Source organism: Salmo trutta, chromosome 28, assembly GCF_901001165.1.
Source record: "Salmo trutta chromosome 28, fSalTru1.1, whole genome shotgun sequence".
Lineage (NCBI taxonomy): Eukaryota > Metazoa > Chordata > Actinopteri > Salmoniformes > Salmonidae > Salmo > Salmo trutta.
Genome location: NC_042984.1, coordinates 12,714,610 through 12,742,376, shown reverse-complemented (window position 1 = coordinate 12,742,376; position 27,767 = coordinate 12,714,610). Strand labels below are relative to the sequence as shown.

Sequence of the window (27,767 nt, the reverse complement as noted above, 5' to 3'; positions counted from 1 at the left end):
TCAAAAATAACAATATCAATATCACTGATTGTTTCGGTTCATGTGAAAGGAGTTTCTTCTTTTGATTGAGCTGGACCATGGCGTTCCCTACATTTGTCATTATGTACTATGATATCTCTCATCTGAGTCTCGGCCCTGACACCCTTCCCTCCCTTCAAAATCTTCTCCTACCTTCCCACAAACCCCCCTCGCTTTTCCTCTTTGGCCTGTATCATCTCAGTATTCTCTCATGTCCATTTTGATTATTCCGAGAAATAACAATTTGACTATATTCACTATTATGCTATGACTGTTTGACCTCTGGCTATGAATAGTGTTATTCCTGGTGTCTTCTCAGACTGATATAGATATATATGGTTGAAACAACATTGGAATACTGGGAAAGAATGAGGGGCATGTGAGAGTGATGTATCAACATCTATGGGGTCATAATGTATCATAGGCTGAAGGGCTAAAGAGTTCTCCTAAAAGCGTGAATTGTTTTAAGAGGCAGCACAAGACTTTGTAGTACAGTAGTAATGTACGGACAGTATATTGTATCCACTGGCAAGCAGACAGTGTTCAGGAGATTTTTCAGGAAGCTAGAAGAATCAGATAACAAATGTTTACCTGTGACCTCTCTGTTTATTTAAGCCTCTACAAATGATAAGAAACATCAAACTCCTGGAGACACAGATTCTTAATTACCCTTTCATTGTGACATAATACTTCCCCTTTTTATGACTCTCAAATCTCAGCTATTGTTCTGAGACGAATACACATAAGATGTTGATAGAGCCAGCAGTGGCTGGCGGGGCGTTTCCAGCTAAGAGGTATTGGGTGCGCTGGGTTGAGGAGGATCAGGGGGGTCAAGGGCCATGGTGTCAACCTGGGTCTCCAGAAAACAAAGGAAAGCAAAGCTGGAAGTCAGAGAGAGACAGTAGTGTGTGTGTGTGTGTGTGAGAGATAGGGCTGGAGTAGCTCTTTACTCAGCAGGAAGCTCTTACACAGCCTTTCTGTCATGGACCCTCTTCACCTTTTATCTATTCATAAATTAATAACAGTAGTGGGGAATCCCTCCAAGTAGGAATGATCTGTGGACAAGGGCATACAAAGTTCAGAGGGATATCAGGATGTTTATTGGTGTAGGAACTCAATTCAATTCAATCCAACCTGTTAAATGTGTAACAAAGTATATTTTATTAGGTTAGACAATAAACTCTATTCATTTGCCTCTTTTTATACAGCGGCAAGAAAAGTATGTGAACCCTTTGTAATTACCTGGATTTCTGCATAAATTGGTAATAAAATGTGATCTGATCTTCATCATATCACAACAATAGACAAACAGTCTTCTTAAACTAATAACACACAAACAATGATTCGTTTTCATGTCTTTTTTGAACACACTGTGTAAACATTCACAGTGCAGGGTGGAAAAAGTATGAGAACCCTTGGATTTAATAACTGCTTGACCCTCCTTTAGCAGCAATAACCTCAACCAAACCTTTTCTGTAGTTGTGGATCAGACCTGCACAAAGGTCAGGAGGAATGATCGCAAGCTGTCCAGGCCGTGAGGCAGCAAAGCAGCCCCAAACCGTCATGCTCCCTCCACCATACTTTCCAGCTGGGATGAGGTTTTGATGTTCGTGTGCCTTTTTTTCTCCACACAGTGTTGTGTGTTCCTTCCAAACAACTCAACTGTAGTTTCATCTGTCCACAGAATATTTTTCCAGTAGCGCTGTGAAACATCCAGGTGATATTTTGCGAACTTCAGACGTGCAGCAATGTTTCTTTTGGACAGCATTGGCTTCTTCCGTGGTGTCCTCCCATGAACACCATTCTTGTTTATTGTTTTACGTATCGTAGACTTGTCAGAGATGTTAGCATGTTCCAGAGATTTCTGTAAGTCTCTAGGATTCTTAACCTCATTGAACATTCTGCACTATGCTCTTGAAGTCATCTTTGCAGGACAGTCACTCCTAGGGAGAGTAGCAACAGTGCTGAACTTTCTCCATTTATAGACAATTTGTCTTACCGTGGACTGATGAACATCAAGGCTTTTAGACATACTTTTGTAACCCTTTCCAGCTTTATGCAAGTCAACAATTCTTAATCTTAGGTCTTCTGAGATCTCCTTTGTTCTAGGCATGGTTCACATCAGGCAATGCTTCTTGTGAATAGCAAACTCACATTTTGTGAGTGTTTTTATAGGGCAGGGCAGCTTTAACCATCACCAATCTCGTCTCATTGATTGGACTCCAGGTTAGCTGACTCCTGACTCCAATTAGCTTTTGGAGAAGTCATTAGCCTAGGGGTTCACATACTTTTACTTACCTACACTGTGAATGTTTAAATTATGTATTCAATATAGACAAGAAAAATACAATAGCTTGTGTGTTATTAGTTTAAGTACAATGTGTTTGTCTATTGTTGTGACTTAGATGAAGATCAGATCACATTTTATGACCAATTTATGCAGAAATCCAGGTAATTACAAAGGGTTCACATACTTTTTCTTGCCGCTGTAAATCGTTCGTATCCCATGATTCTGTGTTCAATGAGTTGTCGAACAAGTAGGTTAATAGTCCCCCTGGTCGACCTCTCCAAATGTATGTGTGTAATAAGACTTACCAACATCACCATAATGCGTAATCCGGTTATCTTCACCTCTGCCTCTTGGGAGGGAAAAAGACCGGTCACGTCCTACTGTATAACAACATAAAGTGCGGCAATAACGTAAGTGGAGGCGTGCGCTGTCGCGGTGGGAGCGTGTATAGGAAGGGAGGGCAATCTTGTCCAGACTCTAATAAGAACCCAATGGCTAGCGCACGGCGGGCAGGAGCGCTTCAACACGACACAAGACACAAGTGGACCGACAAAACATCTCGAGGCGCATTGCAGGAGGCAGGAATGGGATGAGATTCTGAGAATGCGATCAGGAGAATTCGCAGAGGAGATATTTCACAGAGACGCAACAGTGAGGTAGGTGCGCGTCAGGTTTGCTATTGCTGAACTGCCCGATGACTGGAGAGAGAGGCGGTAGGTAGGCAGGTAGGCAGGCAGGCAGACGACTGGAAGCTCGAGAAACACCTGCATGGCAACAGGTACCTGTACCTCCAAAGACTGATAAGGATGAGAACTATTTATTTTTCATTTATTGTGAACAGCATAAAGGATGATAAATCTTAAACATTCTGAAAAGGAAAATAGTTTTCAAGTGTCATAAATTATTAAGGGAGTAATGACAAAACATGAAACTACATAAGCAAGAGGATATAACAATACAGTAGAGATTAAAGTTCATTTTAAATGGTCAACATGGATTTTTACAGAAGAACGGCGTCCCTGTACTTCCAATGGGGATTTTGAGCCATAATGGCCAACCTTGCTCTATAGAAACATTATAACACCTTTACAACTCATGCTCTGGAATGGACCACCACCAAGATTTGACCCCCATCATTCAAATGCATTTAAGTGCCCGAGACGGGGCTTGCTTAGTGGGCACGGTGGATCATTGAAGGTGTCCCCAATGAAGGTGTCCTCCTGGTGGGAAAGCCTGGCACGGCTTGGCCTGCTCGCTATCTTCACGTGGAGCTCCCTGGTCCAGGGGTGCGGGCCAGGCCCTGGGTATGGCAACCGCCCTAGGCCCAGGAAACTCACTCCCATGCCTTACAAGACCTCCTTCCCCAAACTTTCCGAGAACAACCTAGGTGCCAGCGGGAGGGTGGAGGGCAAGATCACACGTAACTCAGAACGCTTTAATGAACTGGTGTGTAACTACAACACCGATATCATCTTCAAAGATGAGGAGAAAACCCTTGCTGACCGCTTCATGACCAAGGTAAGACTGGTTGACAGACTGGGTCAGACAGTGTTTGTAATGGCTAATCAAGTACAATTATCTGCAGGTTTCAGTTTGTTTTTGTAGGACATTTACTGTGTGACAACGTCAAGATCCCATCGACCCACTTGGTGCCCTTTCCATTGACCGGTTTAAGTCACTGGTCACTCATGACTGTGTGTTACAGTAATATAGTTACTATTAGACAGGCCAGTAGGTCCCTAGTATAATACCATAGGAGGATAGTCTTTCAGTGCAGGGAAACGGGTTCTCTGAGCTAGCTCATAAGGGGAATCCCTCTGCTGGATGATTGATGAACTACAGAAGGTAGTGGTATACATAGATTTTTTTTTATCACTATTGTGACATTTTCAGGAATCATTTTCTCCAATTCACAACTCCAACTTGATAAACTGATGTTAATTCATGAATCACTTTCCCTGCATTTCCTTTTTTGTTACTTGATAAAAGGGAATCAAATAAATAGTGGGCTGGATAGTTACTCACAAGGTGCTAAACCATAGATACTTCAGTAATGGACAGTTTACAGTCTCTGGTTGAACTATTTTGGTGTGAACTTCTTGTTTAATCAAATAATTCTGTCCCAGGTGTCTAATTTTCCCCCCTCCTTCTTTATAAGATGGGGGGGATCAGGATGTAATGTAATATGACTCTGGGAGAATGTGTTCCAACTTGTGAGGATCATGTCCTCTTAATCTTTAACCAAAGTCTTTGTTGCTTGGTAATAAAACGATTCCTCTGGTTCTACTGCTCTGTGTGTGCATACTAGGAGGGATTCGTAGGTGAGGCCAGGCAGGTAAACTTGCATTAGAGTCAGGTTTGCCACATGACTAGGATTGCAAAGTTCCAGGAATTTTCAATAAATTCCCTGGTCATTCAGAATTCCTAGTTGGAGGATTCCAGATTTCCTGCTTATTCTCTCCTGATTCCGGGAATCCTCAAACCTGATTTAGGGAAAATCAGGGAATTGATTGAATGTTCCCAGGATTTTTAAACCCTACATATGACCATTGAAATATGATCAGGAATTGATGAGTTACGACACAGGCACATCAGCACAAGAAGACAGACCTCTCTCATATGTCATATCTGACCTCTAGAATATCAAGGAAGCCACAGTGTGATGTTAGCATTTTGAGTTGAGGCCATGGAACAATAAACACATTGTTATTTCTCTCAAATGGCTGGTATTCTCAACTTCTGATGTCAAGGGAGAATCGATCCATATACAAGAGGCATGTCATCTTGGACATGGGATATTTAAGACATACAGTAGGCCTACTGTAATCTTCAAACTAACTGTCAGATTCTTAAAATTCACTATCATTATCAAGACTATCCTTCACAATTGAGCATAACAACATTTGTTCTGTAAATGCAGGCTACCTACTTATGTGGTGATGCTTGGAGTTCAGTCTGTGTACAGTATGTGATGGAAATCTGTGGTTGAGTGTGTGTATGCACTTTTGATTCCCAGTCTGAGGACCAGTGTGTATATGCGTGCATGTACCAGTGTGTGTGTGTGTGTGTGTGTGTGTGTGTGTGTACAGTATGTGTGCATGTGCCCCTCTCTCTGGCCAGATGTGAAAGACGTTCTTTGTGTAGGGTTTGGACACTCCAAGGGGTCGCCTATACAAAATTCTCGCCTGCTGAAGTAATGGCACCGTCGGAAAAACCGACTATTGTAGTTCAATGACAATGAAACGCCTCTCTTCAATGGCATGGCGAGAAAAATGTAGGCAGTTTGTTTTGTATCCCTATTTCTTTTCTCACTCTGGCTGAGTGCATGCCCATGCATTCCTCCCATCTGTATCTCTGCCCTCTCACTTAGCCTGGGCCTGGCCTCTTAGCTGCTCTGCGTCTCTCTTGCCAAGTCTCTCTCTCTGAAATATGGTTAACAAACTCTGTTCCAACCATAGAGATGTGTAGAGATTGCAACGTTGTATCTGTGCCATTGTGGCATCTGTGACATCACCCATTTTAACGTACTACAATTTTCTTTTTCTTTTGATGTTTAAAAAAAGTGTCAAGCTAATATTGGTGACTTACCGCCCAGTGCAGTGCTGGAGTCTTTCAATGATCTCTATACATCTCTATGGTTCCAATTCCTTGGGAATTGGGACTTTCAGGAGGCAATGCTTAAGAGCCTCTTAAAAGTTAGCCTCAGTTTGATGGTCTGTACAGTCAACCTATTACCTGTTAGAGTGTTACGTTGTATTAACCAGAGTACAGAGATTTAGCCTCTGACATGACATATTGTAAACGGCTATTGTGTGATATTACATTTTACATTTACATTTTAGTCATTTAGCAGTCATTTAGCACTCTTATCCATAGCGACTGACAGGAAAAATGATGGTTTTAAGTGCCTTGCTCAAGGGCACAAACAGATTTTTCACCTAGTCGGCACAGTGACCTTTCGGCAACCTTTCGGTTACTGGCCCAATGCTCTTATCTGCTAGGCTACCTGCCGCTACCTACCTACCTACCTGTGACATTCAAACATAATACAGTATGTATCATTGCAGCCCAGTAGTGGGTGTATATCTGGTGTTCACATTTCTGATCAAATGTCTCAAAGAGGTGCCACTGACTCACTGAATGGCCTTAATTATTCCCTCACCCAGCAGAAAAGGCCAAGGAATGTTCTAGAATGGCTACAGTAGCTTTGTGTTCTTATGTTCTGATTGTTTGAGAAAGGTTGGAGAGGGTGGCAATGGCCTTTAGTAGCTCTGAATACAGACAATTTACATCTGATGATGTCAATGGAGAGACAAATTAGCCTGGTTCCAGATCAGTTTTTGTTGCAAGGTGGCAAGACAGCAAAAAATGTTGGGGGACCAGGCTAGAGACAAATAACCTAGCGAGGATAATAGGAGGAATACAGTTAGTTGCAGTAGTGTTGTGGTTTTAGGTATTGAGTATATGAATATATGGTCATTGTGGGTGAGGTAGACAACAGGCTCATATCTACTCTCTGTCTCAAGCGGTTCCTTTTCCCTCATTAATGAATGATTAAAACAGTCTCTGGTACCTCCCCTCTAAGGGGGTTCATACATGTCAATAGTCCTGGAGTTGCTATCGACAGACCCGCCTATAATGCTGAAAATACTTGCCAATTGCCTAATAATTCTCACGAGAATATGAGGGCTAATTTAATTGAGAGCAAATGAATGACTCTATTGGCATACAGTAGATACATTATGACAGCATAGTTCAATTGAATGGTATCATATCATATTGTATTAATGAAATCTTTCCACCCCTCTCCCTGTCCCTCAGCGCTGTAAAGACTGCCTCAACAAACTAGCCATAGCGGTGATGAACCACTGGCCTGGGACGAAGCTGAGGGTGACAGAGGCCTGGGATGAGGATGGCCATCACCCTCCTGACTCTCTTCATTATGAGGGACGGGCTGTGGACATCACCACGTCAGACCGCATCCCAGACAAGTACGGCATGCTAGCCCAGCTGGCTGTGGAGGCTGGCTTTGACTTTGTGTACTATGAGTCCAAGTACCATGTGCACTGCTCTGTCAAAGCTGGTAAGTCAAGTGGATATTAACTATTTAATACATGACAAATAAATTATTTCCAGTGATTTGCCTTTGGATGTATTTTACATTTATTCCTGTCATTATTTTCATACATTCATGCATATCTTATGTCATGTTATACCATATCAATGTAATTAACAAAATATAGTGTTTTAGTCATCTTACAGTAGGTCCTTCTCTATTGATTCCCCCCTCAGATCACTCTGTGGCGGTGGAGAAGGGGGGCTGTTTCCCAGGCTGGGCCCGGGTGACCTTGGCCGGAGGGGGACAGAAGACACTGGCCTCCCTGGGGCCTGGAGACAGAGTGTTGGCCCTGACTGGGTCAGGACACATTGTCCTCAGCCGCGTCCTTCTATTCCTACACCAAGACCATGAGAGCAGGTCCACTTTCCTGGTCCTGGCCACAAAAGATGGCCGCCGCCTAGCCCTCTCTCCCCATCACCTGGTCTTCCTCGCACCCCATCACAAACTCCACCACAGTGAGTACAAGGCTCAGTTTGCCAGTAGAGCCAAACCGGGGGACTATGTACTCGTCCATGGAGCGGACGGCCGAGTACAACCATCCAGGATCACATCTGTATCGCAGGAGGAAGGGATTGGTGTGTACGCACCCCTTACAGAACACGGCACTCTGTTTGTGGATGGGGTGCTGGCATCCAGCTATGCACTTATAGAGGACCATAGACTGGCACACTGGGCGTTTGGGCCTCTGAGACTGCTGCTGACATTCACCCAGCTGGTTCGGGGGGAGGGCACACTGGGAGCGCAGGTCACAGAGGCAGAGAGAGAGCACACGAAGAAGCCCACTCACTGCAACACTCAACACATTTGTGTGAATCAGACACTCAGCAGCCCAGGCATGTATGTGAATACAAACACTTCAGACAGACAAAGCAGTTGGGCTGCTGTACCCATAAACAGAGACATTGAGGGGGGACACTGTGACTCTGTGCCAGAAAAGGTTTTGAGTGTGCACTGGTATGCTAGGCTGCTACACAGGCTTGGACAGTTCTTTCTAGACCAAAAGACATTTCATCATTAGGTTAAAGGCACTATAGGTTCAACTCTGGTGCCTGTATACTACTGCTAATTGCTACTGTACTGTTACATTTCCAGTGTCCTACTGATAATTGCTACTGTACTGTTACATTTCCAGTGTCCTACAGATAATTGCTACTGTACTGTTACATTTCCAGTGTCCTACTGATAATTGCTACTGTACTGTTACATTTCCACAGTGTCCTACAGATAATTGCTACTGTACTGTTACATTTCCAGTGTCCTACAGATAATTGCTACTGTACTGTTACATTTCCACAGTGTCCTACTGATAATTGCTACTGTACTGTTACATTTCCACACTGTCCTACAGATAATTGCTACTGTACTGTTACATTTCCACAGTGTCCTACAGATAATTGCTACTGTACTGTTACATTTCCACAGTGTCCTACTGATAATTGCTACTGTACTGTTACATTTCCACAGTGTCTTACTGATAATTGCTACTGTACTGTTACATTTCCACTGTCCTACAGATAATTGCTACTGTACTGTTACATTTCCAGTGTCCTACTGATAATTGCTACTGTACTGTTAAATTTCCACAGTGTCCTACTGATAATTGCTACTGTTCTGTTACATTTCCAGTGTTCTACTGATAATTGCTACTGTACTGTTACATTTCCACAGTGTCCTACTGATAATTACTACTGTACTGTTACATTTCCACAGTGTCCTACTGATAATTGCTACTGTACTGTTACATTTCCACAGTGTCCTACAGATAATTGCTACTGTACTGTTACATTTCCACAGTGTCCTACAGATAATTGCTACTGTACTGTTACATTTCCACACTGTCCTACTGATAATTGCTACTGTACTGTTACATTTCCAGTGTCCTACAGATAATTGCTACTGTACTGTTACATTTCCACACTGTCCTACAGATAATTGCTACTGTACTGTTACATTTCCAGTGTCCTACAGATAATTGCTACTGTACTGTTACATTTCCAATGTCCTACAGATAATTGCTACTGTACTGTTACATTTCCACAGTGTCCTACAGATAATTGCTACTGTACTGTTACATTTCCAGTGTCCTACAGATAATTGCTACTGTACTGTTACATTTCCACAGTGTCCTACAGATAATTGCTACTGTACTGTTACATTTCCACAGTGTCCTACAGATAATTGCTACTGTACTGTTACATTTCCAGTGTCCTACTGATAATTGCTACTGTTCTGTTACATTTCCACAGTGTCCTACAGATAATTGCTACTGTACTGTTACATTTCCACACTGTCCTACAGATAATTGCTACTGTACTGTTACATTTCCAGTGTCCTACAGATAATTGCTACTGTACTGTTATATTTCCAGTGTCCTACAGATAATTGCTACTGTACTGTTACATTTCCAGTGTCCTACAGATAATTGCTACTGTACTGTTACATTTCCACTGTGTCCTACAGATAATTGCTACTGTTCTGTTACATTTCCAGTGTCCTACAGATAATTGCTACTGTACTGTTACATTTCCACTGTGTCCTACAGATAATTGCTACTGTTCTGTTACATTTCCAGTGTCCTACAGATAATTGCTACTGTACTGTTACATTTCCAGTGTCCTACAGATAATTGCTACTGTACTGTTACATTTCCACTGTGTCCTACAGATAATTGCTACTGTTCTGTTACATTTCCAGTGTCCTACAGATAATTGCTACTGTACTGTTACATTTCCACTGTGTCCTACAGATAATTGCTACTGTTCTGTTACATTTCCAGTGTCCTACAGATAATTGCTACTGTACTGTTACATTTCCACTTATGCTCCTATTTTTTCTACTGCCCTGTCTTTTACTGAAATGTTAAACCTTATGCACCCCGAAAGAGTATATTTGCATCTTACTGGTAATTGCATTGTAATGTATTAATATTGTATTTCCTCTTTTACTTTCAGTAAATGTGTTGATGTTTGGTTTGGGTGCAGGTAGAATCGGACAATGTCTTCAAAGATAATGTGTTCTAGAAGGCTATTATACAAGTTCATTCCTGAGAGAAATGGACGCCATAATAACGGAATCAGCATGTGTATTGTCAAGAATCCATTGTATATGTGTATTGTCAAGAATCCATTGTATATGTGTATTGTCAAGAATCCATTGTATATGTGTATTTTCAAGAATCCATTGTATATGTGTATTGTCAAGAATCCATTGTATATGTGTATTGTCAAGAATCCATTGTATATGTATCTTATTTAGATAACATCTACAGTATAAGCCAACATAAAATGTGGGTTTCCTATATGCTTTATTATTCTAAAACAATGAGGAAATATGAGTATGTGCCAGAACAAGTCAAAGCTTTATTTTTGTACCTTCTGAATCATAATATATAAATGTAGCAATTTATTGTAATTATTATAACTATGGCCTCATTTGTTATGTTAACTTTTAAAAGTGTAATTAAACAAATAATAATGCATCATTGTGTAACGTAAACCCTGCTTGTGTTCCTGTTTTACATGTAGATTCTCGGCGTTAAATCATTGTCTCTCCTAGGGTTTGGGTTTGCAAATTACATTTACAGAACAGAATATGTTAGAAGATGTTTAATTGATGTAGTTCTGTCCTTGAACTGTTCTTGTCTATTAATGTCCTGTATTATGTCATGTTTCATGTGGACCTCAGGAAGAGGAGCTGCTGCTTTCACAACAGCTAATGGGGATCCAAATAAAATACCCAAAAGACTACATGAAAAACTTGAGAAATCTGACCACGGCCTATAGTCATATTTGGAGCCTCCGAATTACAGTGGGAGCTGTCTTCTTGGTGCATGTGTACTGTAGCAGAACATGTGTACTGTAGCAGAACATGTGTACTGTAGCAGAACATGTGTACTGTAGCAGAACATGTGTACTGTAGCAGAACATGTGTACTGTAGCAGAAAGGGTTCAAACTCAGACATCCAGCAGAACTGGTGGCCCAGTCTACAGTAGTTAATAAGAAACCCAGACTTAATATTCTCCCTAGCTGCCCTTTCTCTCTCTGTTTATCTTAATTATGTTCTCCATCCCGGCTCCTGACTAATGGAATCTCTATGCTCTGATTCTCCAAGTATTTCACAAGTGTATTTGCAACATAGCTTGTTAATGGTGACCTGTACTGTCATTGACACTTCCTTTCTGTTATTAACCTAAACGAACAATCCCTTGTTGTCTCTGTTTTGTCACATTTATTTATCTTGAAACGTTCTCCTCTCAGCTCCTGTAACCTCAGATTTACCCAGTGTGTACATCCTGTGACGTGTAATACAAGGTTATACACCCCCTTGTGGTGTACCTGACGTCATACATGTGGATTATATCTACTTTTGGGTCTTTGCAGCTATTGCTTATACCTGCCTGTGTAATAATGCAGTAATTACAATAGTAACTAACAACACTTTATTGATGCTATTATTAACATAGAAATGATATACAAATGTAGTAATTGAAAGCATAGTAATGAGTTATCCAGTCCAGGTAAGTGTTCCATCTTCCCATAGTACCTTCATTCTGGATACTCAATAGGTGCACTCTAATTAATATGGTCTAGAAGGAATAGCCTGATTGTTGAGAGAGGGAGACGATACTATATTCTATCAGTGCCATATTTTGGAAATCATTCAAAGATGATATCATACATTGAACCTGACCAGTGTTGTGTGCAGAAGAGGATCATCAGGCACATTGGAGAAGAGCAGAGTAATAGCAGTAGGTGGGGGACTTGAAATGCGTACACAATCAAATACATAAAAAATAAAAAGGAAACAAACTGAATGTCATTGTTCCAGTTAGCATTGTGTAGTAGACAGCTCACAGCTGTGGAGGTATTCCATCCAGGAGATTATCCTTGAGATAGAAGGGGCAGATGGGAATGCACACACTCATCAAATCAGACCAATGGGAGAAGCCCAACAACATAATACCACCCAACTTTTACCATCTTTGACCAATCACAGCACAGTGTCAGATTGTCAAAGAATCCCGACCAGTCCCTGCCCTCAAAAATCCAATCCAATCCTGCTAAAACTGAGTGGGAGTTGGGTAATCCTGTCATTGCAACCAGTATCTTAATCGCCTATTTCGTTATGAAAACCAAACCGGCACAACCAACCATTTATGGTTAGTTAGTTCATAGCCAGAAAAACTCTTCTTCTGATCTGAGAGAGATCTCTGAGAGCAGATCTTTGAATAGAAAGTTGAACAGTCTGTACTGGTGTAGGCCTCATAAATCTTGATTCAATGTACAGACAGATGGACAGACATGTTTTCATCAATTAAAAATTGGGGTCAAATTCAGTATGGTGAACGGTTGTGAGACACGTACATGTTTTGGTCCTGGATGTGGCAATGTCAGGACTCAGGAGTGAATGTTGAGACATGTTTATTGTGTACAATGTTGCAAAACATTGTGCAACATTGCATTGTTGAATATACATCATTTTTGCTCAACCAATGGATACTCTTACCCACAGAAATCCAGCATACAGAAGTATGAAGTGTCACGTGTGTCTCGATCAAGATATAGCATCGGGGCTTTGAATTTGATCCAAGCACTAATGCGCTCATCCAGAAAAGAGGAATCAGAGATGCCTAATATCCTACCTAGAATTAGGCCTAAATACAACAATAACTAAATTGCCAGAAGAAGCATTCTGGATAGGGAAAAGACATTATTGGTCCAAGCATGTAAATGATAGTCAAAAGGGAGTTGCAGTGGTGTAGACCAAAGTGAGAGAGCACCTGATCCTACTAGGAACTCTACTGTACTAGGAACTAGGTGGATGTGGGCAGAATGAAGTTGATTGATTCCTCAGAAAAACATGCAAGGTCAGCGGGACATGCTGCCATGTTCTCAGATAAGGGCATGGTAGTGCATAGCCAGGAGACAGGAGTCACCATGTAGCTGCAGGCCATTAAGGGCCAGTGGTATAGAATGGGAAAGTAGCATACTAGGACTCTGGGAAGGGTGAAGGGGTCATTCAAGGCAAATTCAAGGCAAGAAGTCTACCGGTTCAACAGGAGAAGTAGGACTGAATCTGGGCATGTGTGAGAGAAAGAGGCAATTATAGCAATGAATACCATAACCTCACGAATGTCACACGATAGCCAATGTCGTGTGACATTCGTCCTAAATGTCACACGACAATGCCAATGTCCTAAAATCTAACATACAATAGAGGCATCCAAATCCAATCATATTCCATTATTGTTTCATGTGCTCTTCTATACACAACGTGCATGGACATTGACGAGTCACAGTTTTGCCTTGTTTATGAATTTGCATTGGGCTCAGTCTGATGATCTGACATATGGTGTAAAAAATGATTTAAAAAAATCTCGTCCTACAAGTTCAAAATCAGAATATGCTATCCACTAAAATATTATAACCCTGAAAAAGTTAAGATAGCTTATTGGCTTTGAGCTGAACTAGTTAGCTAACAACTTGGAGAGGCGCCCTTGCAGACTTGAGAAATGTTGTTGTTTTAGCGACTTGACGGAACATACACACCGACACACTCGTGGTGGTGATCCGGACAGGAATAGCTCGCTAAAGTTAAGACGTTAGGTGTCGAAAACATTGTTTCAGATAATGCCTGAAAGTTTAATGTTAATAAATTGAGATATTACCCAATTTTGGGTCGAATATCCGATGCCAACTTAGTGCAACTCCGAACCAGTAAAATGCAGAGAAGCTAACGTTAGTTAACTTGTGCCGTTAGTTAGCTAACGTTATCTGTCTATCTAATTTAGTTACCATCAACTACTAAACATTCCCCTATGTTTCGGAACATTGGGCTATCGATCGTGCATTTTTATGGAAGATTGGCTATAATTTTATACTCGTTGACCATTGCTTTTTGTTTAACAATTTTCACGGCGTGTTAGCAACTGGCCATAAACTCTTGTCTTTCGAGCTCCGTGGCTGGCTAGCTACGCTAGTTATCCAGCCTGCCACACTCGGTGCACTTCCCCCACTCACCTCATTCTCCAGCCGGCAAGCCCGCTAAGTAAAATGAGGCAAGCATCAACCATTTAACTGTGTACACTGCTACACATATGGATTGTTTGGCTGTATGAGGACACAACCATCTCATTGTAAGGTGAGTCGTTTGGTTGAATAACATCATTAACGAACTTATTTGACGAATCAATTTCTCTGACCTTTAAGGCTAGCTAGGTTGTAGCTAGCTAACGTTAAGTTAGTTGATCAGGATGGCCAACGTCTAGCTAGCTAACGACACTAAGTTAACTAGCTACTCCGACTGGCTATGGCATTAGCTAACGAATTCATATAATAATTCACTCAAATGACATTAGCTAACGTAAATGTAAGCTACATGTTTAGCTAAACTGAATACCCTTATTATTTAAACTGCGTAGCTAGCCAACTGTGTGAGTGCCATAGTTGGCAGACGACCTAACTAGCTAACTATCTTGTTTCCTAGTTAGCTAGCTAACTAGCATGTAACTTCGCTAGCGAGTTTACCTAACGGTTAATGCCAACAAGCTTTTGAGGTTTTGGAGTTGCCGTTTTGGACGCATTGATTTGAGCTAGCTAGCAATCAAGTGGAGTTATCTGATTATCAGTGTGTTGTCAGTGGCTTTCAGTTATGTGGTCTGAGTTTCCAGTAATCATCATAGTGATCGCTGATAGATCATAGCTAGTTATTGGGTTTGGTTACATAACGGATAACTACTAGCTAGTTACATGGCTGTGTAGTAACGTTAGGTAGCAGTGGAACATTGTACTGTATGTAATAGTCTCCCTTCCCCCAAACACATATATTATATTCAGTTATTTCAATCGCACAGTTTGAATCATATAGCTAACGTTACTAGCTATGTGCCTAGTTTTCATGTTGATGTGTAAATCGCATTCTGCTCATTTTCATGGCAAGATGTGCAAATTGTGATCTGAACACAACCAACTGCACTGGAACATATTGTTACGCAAGTAACTAACCATGGCTTGCTGTAAACACAGGTAGCCTATAACACTGGGATTTGTGAGTTTCTGCTACAAGGCCCAATTTAGTGAAACATTTGTTGAATGGGATACTCCAAAGTAACCCTCCATGTGGCTACCCATTGTGCACTACACTACACGCATACAAATACAAATACAAGTGTATATATTACATCATTAGGTGGAGGCGAGGTACATTTGATTTGTTGTTAGCTAGTGTTTCACACTTCACAGTAGAGAAGGTTAGGACAGATATTGTCTTCTCAACTCTCATCCAATCCCCTGTTTTTCATTCATTTTGCATAGCTGTACACAACAAATAGTGTGGACCATTTGACATAAGACCACTTTGAAAACTGAAAACGTCAGGCAGACATTGATTTGGAATAAACTGTTGTTGGGCTCATTCGGGCTGCAGCCATTACTGGAGGAGGTGGTATGGGCGCAATGCTTTCCTGAGTTTTTACAGAAAGTTGTGTGGCTAGAACTGGTTTAAACTCTCACTAAATCTGTCATATTGCTACATAGTTGGACATGCAGTTTTTTTTCATCGTTAACATATCACAAATCGATTACTCATACAATTGTATATATTTTTTTATTAATGTACCTTTAATCCGTATAATTTAGTCGGAACTATGCTGCACAGTGGTAGGGTTTTAGCACGATTTTGACAGTTGCAACAGGAAGTAATGTACAAGGAAGTTGTATTTTCTTTGTGTATCTCGGTTTAGGGTTGTTTTATTTAAAGAAAACAACATTTCAGTTCCTATATTTTGTTATTTTTCCATACATGACTTGTGTGGGTTTGGATTATGCATTTCTGGCAAAACAAAGATGGAAATGTCTTCAAACATGTATTATTTATTTAGTTAGCTAGTCACTGACACGCTATTTTCATGCAGAGTTTGCGAATCCCGAGTAACGTTAGCGAGCTACTTTGTTAGCAAGAATGCTACCAGTTAACGACGTAGCTAACGTTAGCTAGCTTGCGGTTTCAACTAAATTGAGGAGATACACAGCCATATTCATTCATCTAGATTGGATCGCGGTTAATCGATTACGTGTTTCGAAATGATGCATTTAGTATCCCATGCATATAGCTAAAGGTGTGTATTAAATACGCTTCTTGCAAGCTATATTTATTATTTATACAGTTCTTGTGAATTTGTCACGTCTGAGGTTATACGCTAACGTTAGCCAAATCAGCTAACTGACGTCGGCTATCTATTTTAATCTAGCTGTTATACTGCAGCAATGTGAAATATCGGGCTTTTGCCGGGCACAAAGGGAAATTGAGCCTCGCTGGATTTTGCGATTGGACGTCAGATAGCACAAATGTGACTACCGGTAGTTGTTGTTTTTTTCCCGCGTAAGACTATGTGGTAAATAATGTGTATATTTAATGTTTTTGTTGTTCATTTTGGTAAATTATGATGTGCCTTACCTCTAATATTATTCGGCAACTTTGTTTACCTTTCAGGCCTCTGTCAAGGAGATAAGGAGAGGGGATGGACGAGCAGAAATCAAACTGCGAAGAAAATGACTCTGAACCGACAGGTACAATAACATACCTGCCGTGGTGTCAGAAAAAAGTAGTTGTTGCTAATTATAATAATTCTTTGTTTTTCTTTTTGTTGCATGGATTTTCATACAGTAGCTTATTGGAATGTTCTTTAAAATTGAAGACAAATATAGGTTAAATTGGTAAGTCCTAAAGCATGTGGACTAATGCCTTTCCCAGCTGATGACAGCGCCCCTATGGAGCAGCCAATCCCCTCAGAGGGGGAGTCAGAGGCCCGTCTGGCTGCAGAGGACTCCTCTGAAACTGTTGCTGCCGCTTCCAGCACAGATCTGTAAGTCCCTTCTCAGATACCCTAACAAAGGCATAGCGCTAGAAAAAAATAGATTTCTTAGTCAACATTTCAAATGATATTTTTTGGCAATAGCTATATGTTAACAAGTCATACCCATATAACATTCACCACAAAATATTGATTTTTCAAACAAACTCCCACTGTGCTGCCAAGAGTTGCTGAATATCCTCAGATCATGAGGGCTGTAGTGCACTGCCCAGTATTACATGGGAGACATGCAGTCAGAGGTGTACAACAAATAGTCTTAGCTGGGCTTATATTTTCTCTGTTTGTTCATGTTGGAGTAGTATAATGTATGGAGTATAATATGGAATAGAATTGAAGTGAGTGCTTTAGTAATTTTACTTCTTGATCCACAAGCTAGACCTTTTTTGGATCCATTTACCTGCATGCTGTCTGGCTAATACTGAGTCTCTGCCTGCACAGGGAGAGCAGTGTAAGGGTCTGTGCTCTATGTAACTGTGTGGAGCGCAGCCTGCACGGACAACGGGAACTCAGACATTTTGGGCCATTTTCCTCCCGGCCCACCCTGGAGCCCTCTGCTTCCTCACTGCCAGGGCCCGGGAACGATGACCTGTCTTCCATCGGATTCTCAGACTCCGACGCATCCTGTCTGGCAGCACTCTTTGATGACACAGGTGGGATGCTGCTGCTACTCTCTGTTATTGTTGATGCATAGTTACTTTAATAACTCTACCTACATGTATATAAACGTCCCTTTTTCAGGACCCTGTCTTTCAAAGATAATTAGTAAAAATCCAAATAACTTCACAGATCTTCATTGTAAAGGGTTTAAACACTGTTTCCCATGCTTGTTCAATGAACCATAAACAATTAATGAACATGCACCTGTGGAACGGTAGTTAAGACACTAACAGCTTACAGATGGTAGGCAATTAAGGTCACAGTTATGAAAACTTAGGACACTAAAGAGGCCTTTCTACTGACTGAAAAGCACAAAAAGAAAGATGCCCAGGGACCTTGCTCATCTGCGTGAACGTGCCTTAGGCATGCTACAAGGAGGCATGAGGACTGCAGATGTGGCCAGGGCAATAAATTGCAATGTCCGTATTGTGAGATGCCTAAGACAGCACTACAGGGAGACAGGACGGACAGCTGATCGTCCTCATAGTGGCAGACCACGTGTAACAACACCTGCACAGGATCGGTACATCTGAACATCACACCTGCGGGACAGGTACAGGATGGCAACAACAACTGCCCGAGTTACACCAGGAACGCACAATCCCTCCGTCAGTGCTCAGACTGTCCGCAATAGGCTGAGAGAGACTGGACTGAGGGCTTGTAGGCCTGTTGTAAGGCAGACGTCACCGGCAACAATGTCACCTATGGGCACAAACCCACTGCCGCTGGACCAGACAGGACTAGCAAAAAGTGCTCTTCCCTGACGAGTCACGGTTTTGTCTCACCAGGGATGATGGTCAGATTTGTGTTTATTGTCGAAGGGATGAGCGTTACACCGAGGCCTGTACTCTGGAGCAGGATCGATTTGGAGGTGGAGGGTCCGTCATGGTCTGGGACGGTGTGTCACAGCATCATCGGACTGAGCTTGTTGTCATTGCAGGCAATCTCAACGCTGTGCGTTACAGGGAAGACATCCTCCTCTCTCATGTGGTACACTTCCTGCAGGCTCATCCTGACATGACCCTCCAGCATGACAATGCCACCAGCCATACTGCTCGTTCTGTGCGTGATTTAATGCAAGACAGGAATGTCAGTGTTCTGCCATGGCCAGCGAAGAGCCCGGATCTCAATCCCATTGATCACGTATGGGACCTGTTGGATCAGAGGGTGAGGGCTAGGGCCATTCCCCCCAGAAATGTCCGGGAACTTCGAGGTGCCTTTGTGCAAGAACTGACAAATCTGGTGCAGTCCATGAGGAGGAGATGCATTGCAGTACTTAATGCAGCTGGTGGCCACACCAGATACCGACTTTACTATTGACCCCCCCCCTCCCCTTTGTTCAGGGACACATTATTCAATTTCTGTTAGTCACATGTCTGTGGAACTTGTTCAGTTTGTCTGTTGTTGAATCTTGTTACGTTTATACAAATACTGTATTTACACGTGTTAAGTTTGCTGAAAATAAACGCAGTTGACAGTGAGAGGACGTTTCTTTTTTTGCTGAGTTTATTACCTCATTTACCTCGACTTACCGGTGCTCCCGCACATTGATTCTGTACCCCCTGTGTATAGCCTCGCTATTGTTATTTTACTGCTACTCTTTAATTATTTGTTACTTTCATTTCTTTTTTAGGTATTTTTCTTAACTGCATTGTTGGTTAAGGGCTTGTAATTAAGCATTTCACTGTAAGGTCTACACCTGTTGTATTCGGTGCATGTGACAAATACAATTTGATTTCAAACATCTCATCACATTTTGATTTAGTTTTTTACTCGAGTTGCCTTCTTGGTCAGGTCTCCTTTGAGAAAGAGGTATTTTGACCTCAATGGGACTAGCTGGTAAAATAAAGGTTAAATTATAATACCTTATACCCACCGTTGCTATTATACACAGTGTGCACCCTGCACAGTAAACCTATCCCAAAAACATATTAGAAAGGGTTTCATGGAAATTCTCTAGGCATTTGTTTTAGATCAAATCCCATTTCACCTCCCATTTTTTGTTGTTGTTTTAAAGCAAACTGATTGATCCAGAAGAGAGAGAATCCTGATCAGAAGCGGGGAACCATACAGATGAGAAGTGTCTAATTGTGGGTTGTCGTGAACAGGGGGCTGCTGGGTGCATCACTGGTGTGCGGTGTGGTCAGAGGGAGTGAAGCAGGCGGAGGAGGCTGAGGAGGAGCTGGAGAATGTGGACAAGGCCGTCATCTCAGGGACACAGCGGGTAGGTTAAACAAATGACACCTCTGATAGAAATCTGTGCAAGCTCTGAAGTCACAATTTGGCGATTGTTCTTGGAATAAACATGTAGGCAACCTAGAGTGGTACAGTTGAAGAACAAAATATATATACACCATCTGGAAATAATAGTTAAGAATTTAAATTAATTTCAATTGTGGGGTTCTGAAATTCGTCCTACTGGCACTGTCTCTCACCCGTAACCTTGTCTTTGAACCTTCCTTTTAGCTGTGTGAATATTGCAAGCGTCTGGGTGCTACCATCCGCTGCCATGCTGAGGGCTGCTCACGGTTCTACCACTTCCCCTGCTCTGCTGCTAGCGGCTCCTTCCAGTCCATGAAGCAGCTGGCTCTCCTCTGTCCAGAGCACGTGGACAAGGCTGAGGAGATGGGTAAGGACACCTCCCAATCGAGTTGAGGTCAAAGCCCAAACTCGATTATTAGGTTATGCTTTAACAGTGAGGTGTGTGACCTCAGTGCTTTGTGTAATGATTTGGTCACTTGGTCGTTTGGTTTGCTAACTATGGTTTGTCTGCCTTCCAGCGGGTGAGGAGGCGTGGTGCGCTGTCTGTGATTCTGCGGGGGAGCTGCTGAACCTGCTGTTCTGTACAGGCTGTGGGCAGCACTACCACGCCTCCTGTCTGGAGATCAGTGCCACGCCCATACAGAGATCAGGGTGGCAGTGCCCAGAGTGTAAAGTGTGCCAGACATGCAGGTGAGTGTCTCTTTGCTGCCCAATCTCACAGGTTACACATTTTTTGGTAAAGTTTTGTTTAAAATGGCAAAAGCTCTCAATTTTTTACTTCTAAAATAAAAATGTTGTTCACTGAATTGATTTGGGAGACTGTGAAGCGCTGTTCCTGAACACTATCTACCATGACCATCTACTACCACATGCTCCCAATCAGTAGGGGTAGCGGTTTCCCTGATCATGTGACATTACCAGGGGGAAAAAAGTCTTGGCAGTTGTCAAAGTCTATTGGGTCTTAGAAACAAGGCATGCAGCTGTCATTGAATAGGTAGACTCTGGAGGGTAAAATCTGTGTTCTCTCATTTTCCAGGCAACCAGGGGAAGACTCCATGATGTTAGTATGTGATGCCTGTGATAAGGGCTACCACACCTTCTGTCTCCAGCCAGCCATGACCTCTCTTCCCTCCGACACATGGAAGTGCAGAGTAAGAGCATGTCTCACCTGCACTGACGATAGTCTCCTCTGTTAGGAAAGAAGGATAATGGTGCACTATAATTTAAGTCCTTGGCCATATGTTGACCATGTCTTACTGTAAATGGTTCATGTTATTCCTTCGTTTTTTTAGAGGGTTTCAATGGAAACATTTTAATGACAATTACTTCTGTAAATTAAAATAAGGGTATGCAGAAATATAACCTTTTTCCAATACGTGATCAATTCTGAAAATGTAGCAGTTGGTGTGTTTCCTGTGTGAATAACTAATTTAATTTCCCCCATGTATCCCTCATCAGAGGTGTCGGGTGTGTGTGGACTGTGGTGCTCATGGTCTGACGCTGCCCGGCTCAACCCAGTGGTTTGACAACTATGCCGTGTGTGAGGGCTGCCAACGTGCCCGCAGCTCTATGTGTGGTGTCTGCAGCAAAGCCTCGGAACCACCCGTCATGCTGCCGCGCTGCATCAGCTGCCTCAGGTATGTCTACTGCCTCAGAATGATTCAATTGGCAAGTTAATAAACCTTTTTCATCAAGTTGTCACACTTTTACAGTGACCCGGCCTAGACACCAGCCTATAGAGCAACAGCAGACATTGATAACTACCACTATTTATGTAGCATTTGGCCCACTCTCATTCATCCATTCTTGACCAATCCTGTGTCATCTCCCTAGGTGGGTTCACAGTGAATGCTCCTCTATGTCAGAGCCACCTGAGGAAAAGTGTATCTGTTCGCTCTGCCGAGACAGCGAGCCTCCGGCAGAACCTGTCCCACAGACAGACATGGTGGAAATGCAGATTACAGAGAAAGATGGGTCAGAGGGGACGATAGAAGGACAGACAGACATGGTGGAAATGCAGATTACAGAGAAAGATGGGTCAGAGGGGACGATAGAAGGACAGACGGACATGGTGGAAATGCAGACTACAGAGAGAGATGGGTCTGAGGTGACGATAGAAGGACAGACGGACACATTGGCCGAGATGACAATCCAGACAGAAGCAGTGAGTGAAGTTACGATAGAAGGACAGACGGACGTGTCCAAGATGACCGTGGTACAGACGAAGACCAAGTCGGACGAGGAGGTGCCCATGGAGCTGGGTATGTTGACTGGACTGCTTTCTGTTGTCCTTGATAAAAGGGTCTACAGATATTGATAGAAGGGTAGAGTTGACTGCTCCATCTCTGACAGAGCAAAATGATTAACTCTACCCACGTTTATCTTATCTAAGCCACCCTGACTCAATGTAATTTCTGGGATGCACTAAAGAACGGTATAGCATCTGAGTGTGTGGTGTTAGTGGTGTGATGAACCTGATTTTGTCTTTTCAACAGGGACAGGGGCTGAAGTGGTAGAAACGACAGGGGTAGAGGAGGGGCCTCAGCTGGGGACAGAGGAAGTCCCTGCAGAACAGCCCATGGTCCAGGCTGAGGTTACAGAACAATGTGAAACAGCAGAACAACAGGAGGCTTCTAGTTTACCTGTGGCTGTTGTGGATGAGAGGCCAGAGAAGGCTCCTAGCCCGCCACCCCAACCCCAGGTCAGCCATGTCCCTGTCCTTGAGTCACCAGAACAGCAACCGCCACAGTGGCCAGAGCCAGCAGCAGTAGTAGAGCTGGGCCCTGTGCACAGAAAGGAGAAGAATGGGGAGAACCAGGAAGAGAAAGTTAAACCCTCAACACAGCAGCAGACCAAACTGGAGGAGAAGAGAAGCGGTGAGGGCATGTCTACCACCTCGCCAGAGTCACCAGCCCCTCCCATCTCCACGCAAGAGGTGGAGCATGCTTCCGTGGACACAGATGAGGTGGGGCTAAAGGAGGAAGCCGCAAGGAAGCAGGAGCGCTCAGGGTCTCCTCCTGCTCCACATGCCGACACACAGGAGGCTGCTCCTTCTACTGTGGACATGGAGGTCAGGGGTACTCACTCCGAGGAGGAGGATGAGTTTGGAGAACAGGAGGAGCAGGGGAAGGATGCAGACAGAGAGGGTCATCATAGTCACCACAGAAGGGTCAAGATCAAGCAGGAGCCCCAGGAGCAGAGGAAGCCTGATCAGCTCCTCCTGGATGAGATGTCCAATCAAAGCCATCCGAGTCACGGGGACGAGAGCAGTTCTGGCTTCCTGGGCTCCCCGACCGAAGGGGAGGCAGAGCCCGATGCACAGCTCTCCATGGAGCTCAGCCTCATACCCACTGAACGCTCGCGTTCCGACTCCCTGCTCACTGAGACGGACGATTCGCTGCCCTTTGACCCCCTCAAACCAGACGGGGAGAAGAAGAGGAGAGGCTCGCCGGGACGCTCCAGGGTCAAACAGGTAAGGTCTAGTAACAGGTCATAGACAGTTCAACTTTGGAATGAGTGTTAACTGCCATAGAGCAGAAGGCCATTTCACAGTGATAAGGAGCTTCCAAAACTGTCTCTGCAAACGCTTCTCTGTTGGGCGAGGGCTAGATTCAGTGGTTTACAGTATGTGAGGTACTGGCATGGTTGGTGTTGGTCTTTTCAGGGGCGGGGCAGCAGTATTTTCCCGGGGAAGCGGCGGCCTCGTGGTGGTGGTGGTGGTGGTGGCGGCGGTGGAAGGGGCCGTGGCGGTAGGAACCGCCTCAAAGCCATGGCCTCCTGCATCGACGCGTTCCTGGTGAGTTGAACTGACCGACGATACATGAACATTCAGACATTCAAACACTTTCATCCATCCATCCATTCATCCATCCATCCATCCATCCATCCATCAATCCTCTCACTCATTGGATTGTGTCATCAAACATTGACATTGATCTTTACAGTACATACAACCCACAGCAGCAATTTATCACAGAGATCTTGAATGTTTGGAGCTTGATCTCTAAAGTTCATTCGAAACAAACCACTTAATTGGAACTTGACTGTATCAGAATGTAATACATTCTATGTATATATATTCCAGTGGTGGAAAAAGTACCCAATTGTCATACTTAAGTAAAAGTAAAGATACCTTTGTACAAAATGACTCAAGTAAAATTGAAAATCACCCAGTAAAATACTACTTGAGTAAAAGTATTTGGTTTTAAATATACTTAAGAAACAAAAGTAAAAGTATAAATCATTTCACATTCCTTATATTAAGCAAATCAGTTTTTTTACGGATAGCCAGGGGCGCACTCCAACACTCAAACATCATTTACAAACGAAGCATTTTGTATTTATTGAGTCTGCCAGATCGGAGGCAGTAGGGATGACCAGGGATGTCCGTCCTGCTAAGCATTCCAAATGTAACAAGTACTTTTGGGTGTCAGGGAAAATGTATGGAGTAAAAAGTACATTATTTTCTTTAGGAATGTAGTGAAGTAAAAGTTGTCAAAAATATAAATAGTAAAGTACAGATACTACTTAATTACTTTGAAGTATTTTTACTTAAGTACTTTACACCACTGTTCCTTTCCACAGCTGAGCATGACAGCAGCAGACACTGGACTGAGTAAAGAGGAGGAGGAGGGGGAGGAAGATGAGGCTATGCAGAACACAGTGGTGCTCTTCTCAAACACTGATAAATTTGTCCTGCTTCAGGTAATGGCTTCATGCTTTTCCGTTTGACATTTTCCAGTTACCCTGTGGCATTTACCATGTCAGATAGTCTTAGACATTTAAGAACCTTTGCTGTAACACAAGCTGACAGGGTTTTTCCTTCTCTCGTTCTCTCACTCTCTCTCCATCAGGACATGTGTGTGGTGTGTGGCAGTTTTGGGAAGGGTGTGGAGGGGCAGCTTCTGGCGTGTGCTCAGTGTGCCCAGTGTTACCATCCATACTGTGTGAACAGCAAAGTAAGCATTCAACCTTTTTATTGTTTAGAGCTCTTATTTAAGCAGACGCCTTAGCCACGGATAGTCTTCCTAATAATAAAACATATCATTATTATAGCGCCTTTTGCGTACCCATAGATGCTTTACAGTAGGCCACTATAACAAATCAAAATCAAGGGTTCAAGTGTTGCAACAAGTCATCTGGCTTCATGTTGATTACATTTTCAGGAATGAAACATGTAAATGTGTTTTTGATTTTCCACGCTATGCCCCTCTTGTCGTCCGTGCTGCAGATGACTAAGATGATGCTGCGTAAGGGCTGGCGTTGTCTGGAATGTATCGTGTGTGAGGTGTGTGGCAAGGCCTCGGACCCGGCCCGCCTGCTGCTCTGTGACGACTGTGACGTCAGCTACCACACCTACTGCCTGGACCCGCCCCTTCACACTGTACCCAAGGGGGGGTGGAAGTGCAAATGGTGAAACTCTTTCATTCATTTAACCTTTATTTATGCAGGTTATTCTCATTGAAAAATAACATCTATTTTACAAGAGACACATATTCGAGACGGCAGCCAACTCTCACCATCCATGACACTCCCTGTTTAGTCATTTTGGGTCTGAAAAGGTATAGATGTAAATGAACTGAAATAGGGAGTCTGCATGATATGCAGTAAAGTCCTGCTGCTAAGCTTGAACGTTCAGTCCTCTTCCTCACTCTTCCTCACTGTCCATAACATCCTCTTCCATCTCTGGATTTCACCTGAATTTTGATTTGGTCTGATAGCTAATGTACTTTAACCTGATGGCTCATTGGCCTATTTGCTATTGTCAATCAAATGTACTTATATGCCCCTTTTTTTAGAAAGGTTGTTTTATGATTTATTGATTGATGAATTGGTTGTCTGTTCCCTGTTTAAGGTGTGTGTCCTGTATGCAGTGTGGTGCCAGCAGCCCAGGGTTCCACTGTGAGTGGCAGAACAACTACACACACTGTGGCCCCTGTGCCAGCCTGGTCACCTGCCCTGTCTGCAGGGAGAACTTCATGGAGGAGGAGCTGCTGCTGCAGTGCCAACACTGTGACCGGTGGGTACCACTCATTACCAATACACAAACAGACATACAGTACATATCTGAAAGATTATTTCCACTCTCGTGCTTCTCATCTGTGGGTTGCAGCTGTTTACGCAGAGCCCTGTGAATTCTCTCTGAACACTGCTTCAGGGAATACTTTTCTCGCTGCATGTAGTGCTGAAAGGTGTTGCCCCCCATGGACTCACGTTGTTCCCTTCTAGTGCTGGTGGCTTGTCAACCAGTACAGAGGGAAGATTAGGGTTCTGCCAGAACACTAGTTAGTATGGGCTGTAGCCTTGAACATTGGGCTTTGATTGCAAAAAGAAATGTAACTATCTAGGGCTGTGTTCCAGTCACATCCATTGTCTTGCTTCACTTTCAGCATGATCTCTGGGAGTGTTTGATTGTGTCTCTCCAGAAGTCCATTGCTCCATGGACTGTATGCAGCAGTTGTCTTTACTTCCATGTTAAGTTCTCTGCCATTTCTCTTATTTCATTATTATTGAATTCTCCTCCATTGTCACTGTACCATTTCTGGGGCGGGCCATGCACACATATCCAGGAATGAATGAAGTGCTTGATGATGTCACTGGGTTTCTTTGTATTCACAATGCTTCCAGCGCTGAAGTGGTGGATTATGTGAAGGTACCACACACTTGGTCCCAGCTCATGTAGATCTACAGCTACTGTTTCATTGTACTTGGAAGCTAGTGGCAAACCAACAGCTGCTCTGGGCTTACCTTTGCTGTGTTTCTGGCTTGTCACAACTGAGCTATCTGTCGTAGAATGGAAATACTCTCATCATTATTACCAGAACTGAAGTCTGTCAATTGTAGAATGCCAATCCCAAACTGTTTGAAGTTTGAACAATACTTAGTTTTTTTCCTATGTAGTCACATGCTCTGTGTCCATCAGAATCTCCATGTGCTCTGTGTCCATCAGAATCTCCATGTGCTCTGTGTCCACCAGAATCTCCATGTGCTCTGTGTCCACCAGAATCTCCATGTGCTCTGTGTCCACCAGAATCTCCATGTGCTCTGTGTCCACCAGAATCCCCATGTGCTCTGTGTCCACCAGAATCTCCATGTGCTCTGTGTCCACCAGAATCTCCATGTGCTCTGTGTCCACCAGAATCTCCATGTGCTCTGTGTCCGTCAGAATCTCCATGTGCTCTGTGTCCGTCAGAATCTCCATGTGCTCTGTGTCCGTCAGAATCTCCATGTGCTCTGTGTCCGTCAGAATCTCCATGTGCTCTGTCCGTCAGAATCTCCATGTGCTCTGTGTCCGTCAGAATCTCCATGTTCTAATTTTTACATGGACTCTGTGTGTTGTCTTTGTCTAAAATGTTTAAACCATAGTGGCCTGAGGTAGTAAGTTCAAGAGTCACTGGTTGTTTAAACATCACTGCCTTGTCATTGTTTGTCTAGTACAGCCCCTGCCTTCTAGGGAAGCTTTGCTTAATAGTAAGGAGATATCTGCAGGGACCATCTCTGTTTCAATGTGACTCTTAGTCTGACACATTTTTGCTGGTATCTTAACTCT

At 43.1% G+C, this 27,767-nt stretch overlaps 2 protein-coding genes across 7 annotated transcripts in view; both read left to right on the top strand.

Moving 5' to 3' along the window:
* The first annotated feature begins 2,753 nt into the window (after positions 1-2,753).
* On the top strand, positions 2,754-11,270 carry LOC115165504 (indian hedgehog protein-like). The gene is made up of 3 exons (XM_029718675.1): positions 2,754-3,826; positions 7,130-7,391; positions 7,601-11,270. Exons 1-3 carry the CDS (start codon positions 3,404-3,406, stop codon positions 8,443-8,445), a joined length of 1,530 nt encoding a protein of 509 aa, XP_029574535.1. The 5' UTR covers positions 2,754-3,403; the 3' UTR covers positions 8,446-11,270.
* Positions 11,271-13,901: 2,631 nt separating this feature from the next.
* The window catches only part of LOC115165500 (histone-lysine N-methyltransferase 2D), a 56,053-nt gene continuing 42,187 nt past the window's right edge, over positions 13,902-27,767 (top strand). For 2 of the 6 annotated variants that reach the window (XM_029718672.1, XM_029718668.1), the window contains exons 1-16: positions 13,903-14,568; positions 16,918-16,994; positions 17,179-17,290; positions 17,738-17,949; positions 20,065-20,180; positions 20,423-20,585; positions 20,737-20,908; positions 21,255-21,369; positions 21,677-21,855; positions 22,052-22,479; positions 22,714-23,690; positions 23,883-24,014; positions 24,803-24,922; positions 25,072-25,176; positions 25,449-25,630; positions 26,073-26,237. In XM_029718672.1, coding sequence (XP_029574532.1) covers positions 16,946-16,994; positions 17,179-17,290; positions 17,738-17,949; positions 20,065-20,180; positions 20,423-20,585; positions 20,737-20,908; positions 21,255-21,369; positions 21,677-21,855; positions 22,052-22,479; positions 22,714-23,690; positions 23,883-24,014; positions 24,803-24,922; positions 25,072-25,176; positions 25,449-25,630; positions 26,073-26,237 — 3,227 coding nt within the window. In that variant the 5' untranslated portion in view covers positions 13,903-14,568; positions 16,918-16,945. The other 4 variants (XM_029718673.1, XM_029718669.1, XM_029718670.1 and 1 more) reach the window with 4 other exon arrangements.